The 3,477-nt window shown below is 36.4% G+C and overlaps 1 protein-coding gene across 4 annotated transcripts in view; it reads left to right on the top strand.

Annotated features, from left to right (window-relative positions):
* The first annotated feature begins 1,605 nt into the window (after positions 1 to 1,605).
* LOC100178802 (transcription elongation factor SPT5) overlaps positions 1,606 to 3,477 on the top strand; it is a 16,031-nt gene continuing 14,159 nt past the window's right edge. For 2 of the 4 annotated variants that reach the window (XM_018813765.2, XM_018813763.2), the window contains exons 1-3: positions 1,606 to 1,776; positions 2,081 to 2,167; positions 2,514 to 2,610. In XM_018813765.2, the coding sequence (XP_018669310.1) occupies positions 1,687 to 1,776; positions 2,081 to 2,167; positions 2,514 to 2,610 (274 nt within the window). In that variant the 5' untranslated portion in view covers positions 1,606 to 1,686. Of the gene's footprint in view, positions 1,777 to 2,080; positions 2,168 to 2,510; positions 2,611 to 3,477 lie in introns of all 4 variants that reach the window. The other 2 variants (XM_018813764.2, XM_009861582.3) reach the window with 1 other exon arrangement.

Here is a 3,477-nt window from a genome sequence, read left to right as displayed (position 1 = left end):
AGACTATATTATTTAATCCCGAACATTTCGGTTAAGGTAAACTCTAACGCAACATTTCCGCCTTACAAAGATTTAAACACGGAGCAGTTAATGCTTAAAATACAGGTGAACAAACCCGTTTTTAAACGTTCATAGTAGACCTTACAGTCAATCGTTGCAGTACACTTGTTTTTGTCCCCTTGTGTTGTATAGATTTCTATGACCCACCGGGAAAAACCACCTGTCGGGGTTTTACGTTTTTAACTGTGTTGTGTAATAAGTAAATCGGTATACAACTAATATCTGTGTATTTGTATAATACGCGGAAGAAAAACGCAAATAGATCTGTTGCTAAAACTGAGGTTATTGGAGCAATAAATGTCGAAGGTAATGCTAATTAAATATTGGGCCAAAACTAATGTTACTGAAATCGTGTAAAGTTTTATTAAATGAATGAATGTAACTTATTTTATCCTCGCGTGGCCGGAAAACGACAGTCGTTATCACACGGGTTTAACACCTCGTGCCAGCTTACATGTATGTTACCTTGTGGGTGATTATTTTTTGGGACGATTTTTTTTTTTTCATGTGTGGTTAATAATTTGGACAACCCATTAGTGACTACTTTGAGCAATTGCCGTTAAGTGTCTTGCCCAAGGACACGTACGCCCACAATGGTAGCAGCGACAGGCCTTGAACCCATTACCTAATGGTTACAGGCAGGCGCGCTAACCACTACGCCACGGCGCCGGTATGTTACAAGTTACAACCAGACAGCGTTCGGAATGCATACTAAGAATGACGTCCAATCAAGCTGAATGCTCAAAGTCGCCTATGAACTTAAACCATTGAGTGAGTTAATCAAATTTTTATTCTGGAAGTGGAGTGGGAACTATGCGTGTATTCTTAAAGCTACAATACCTTGGTTCAATGGCACGCCGATTATATGCTCTAAAACAGTGTACAACATTTTTAACTTTCTGTTTCTAGATAAAAACAACAAATAGGCTGCTTTAAAATATTTTGTTTGCAGTCGATTTGTGAATTTTTTTCATCCAACGCTCCCCAATCAGTATAAGAAAACTTTGATAAAGGACCACCTCTCCTCCGTTATAATACTCCGGTCATATAAAATCAAACGACCGCATTTTTTTCCATTCATTAATTAAGAAACCTCGTGTGGTAAGAGTAAGGTAGAATGTTAGCGTGGTATACAGTTTTCATCAGTGTAGACAAATTTAAGTTTTAAGGATTACGTAGTCAGTATTGTAAGGGGGTTAAGGGACAAGAAGTTGACATTTTTTGCGTGAGGCGTTGTACCATGCAGATGATAGAACACAAGTTATTTTTAAAGCGCTTCGTTTTTCCGTATTTCAAAACGGAAATGCATTAAGGTGTTGCAACGATTTTGACGTTTCAGTTTGTCCATTATCACTGCCCGCTGTATATCTACAGGACAAAGCTTTCAGAACCATTAGCTGAATCAGATAAAACGATTAAGTTTATTGCAATCTGGGTTTAAAGTTTCTGAACTTTTAATATTTATTCAAATATGAAACGTCATTGATTCTTACAGAAATGCTGCCCTGTTTACGCATATATATGTACCATTGTGTGTTTTTTACTTAATTATCATTTTCACCCAAATCAGGCCAACAGTTGCGTTTTAGTCGAATATTTGCTGATTAATAATAAAACTGCTGAGTCATGTCGGATAGTGATGCGAGCGAGTTCTCTGATGACGAGGAAGGTTTCAATCAAAATAAAAACGAATTTGAAGCTGACAGCGAGGCTGAGGTAATTAATATGATGTCATAATGTTGTGTTTGGGTGTTCATTAATTTGGTGCAATGTTATTTGATTCTAGTGTTTGTAGGAAATATTGGTTCATGTTGTTTGGTTGTATCTTAAATATAAAAGCTTTGTCGATCGACTAAACCTAAAAAAACACCAACTAAATTTTAGTTGCAAGAAAATAAAAACTCGACAAATATAAGACTGACTAGTTTAGTTGGCAGATGAGATTCCAGGTATTTGTATTGAAATCTGATTCCACGTATTACGCACTAATACCTCATAACTCATAGAAATCTTATTACAGGAGGTAGAAGATCCGAGCGATGATGAAGCGGGTTCGGAGCCCTCTAGTGGTGAGGATCTCGATGAAAAGAAAGCACAAGACGAGCAGGTTCGGTGTTTGTGGGTTATGTATAAATATTCCAGTATCGTTGTCGCTGGAACATATTGTTTGTTTAAAGGTTAATAGAAACAGTATATTCACTGCTAATTTGGTATTTGTTAGTTTGTTGTTTCATTACAAATAATACAAACAGAAAGAACTAAGACCAGGTAGACAACTTTAACATCTTTCTGCAAAGCGCATCCTTGTTTAAGAATCTGATCTTCATTTGAAACTATTTGTCTACCATGCGGCTTTGACTTAATAGAAACAACATTAACGATAGAAACAACATTAACAATAGAAACAACATTAACGATAGAAACAAAATTAACAATAGAAACAACATTAGCAGGAGGATTTTGACGAGGAGGAATACGAAGAAGAGGATGAAGTGAATCAACGTCGAGCGAAACGAGCGCGACATCAAGGATTTATATTAGATGAAGCTGGTAGGTGATGTTGTGATGAACTATTTCTATTTTGCTTATTATGGATAACTGTATAATGAACTAATGAACACAAACAGTACAGTATTATATAACGCAATTATCTTCAAATAAATCAACCTTCTCTGATGAAGGGTTGCTGACTTGCTGGATTGAAGACGAAACATTAGAAATACACACCAGATAATCCGTTAAAATATTATTTATTCAACTTGGTTTAAAAACTAAAACCATCTTCGTGATGTTGCACCATCTACATTGGGATGTTATGTTTGTTTGAAACAAACCAGAAATATATATGTTTTAGCCCTATAGTAAAAGTGTAATTGCACACCTACCCTGCCACCATAGGCGCCCACTTGATTATATTTACGGGGAGGCAATAATAATTAAAAAGGTCATTATAAGGCCAAAAGGGTTACGTGAACGATTTGCGTGAGAACGTAATGTATTTTACGCACGTCTGTTACCTAAGCTACCAAATCCTATTATAAAGCGTATAGACTAAAGCTAGGCACAGTCTAGTGTGGGCGATTGTGCAATAGAAACGGTTGTTTAAGCTGCGATATAATGTTTTATGTTCGTCGGGTGTTCGTAATTATCAGGTAACGAAATCGATCAAACAACAAACATTGCCGTGTTGCATTTTGAACATTTTTCGTTCAATTGTTACGTCACATGTTTTATTGCAAAATAACTATTAATTATGAAGTTTCATAACGTAACAATCGAAAATATTGTGCCCTTTGCCCAACCAACCACGCCGCAGTGGTTCCATAACTTTATCTACTCGCGTACCACATTTTGGTTTATGCAGCGCCTTTCCCACAGTTGCGTGTAAAGTAAATGTAATTTGCCAATTAAANAGGG

This window comes from Ciona intestinalis, chromosome 10, assembly GCF_000224145.3.
Source record: "Ciona intestinalis chromosome 10, KH, whole genome shotgun sequence".
Taxonomy (NCBI): Eukaryota; Metazoa; Chordata; class Ascidiacea; order Phlebobranchia; family Cionidae; genus Ciona; species Ciona intestinalis.
Note: the sequence above shows the minus strand (reverse complement) of the source record. Positions and strands in the feature narration are given on the sequence as shown.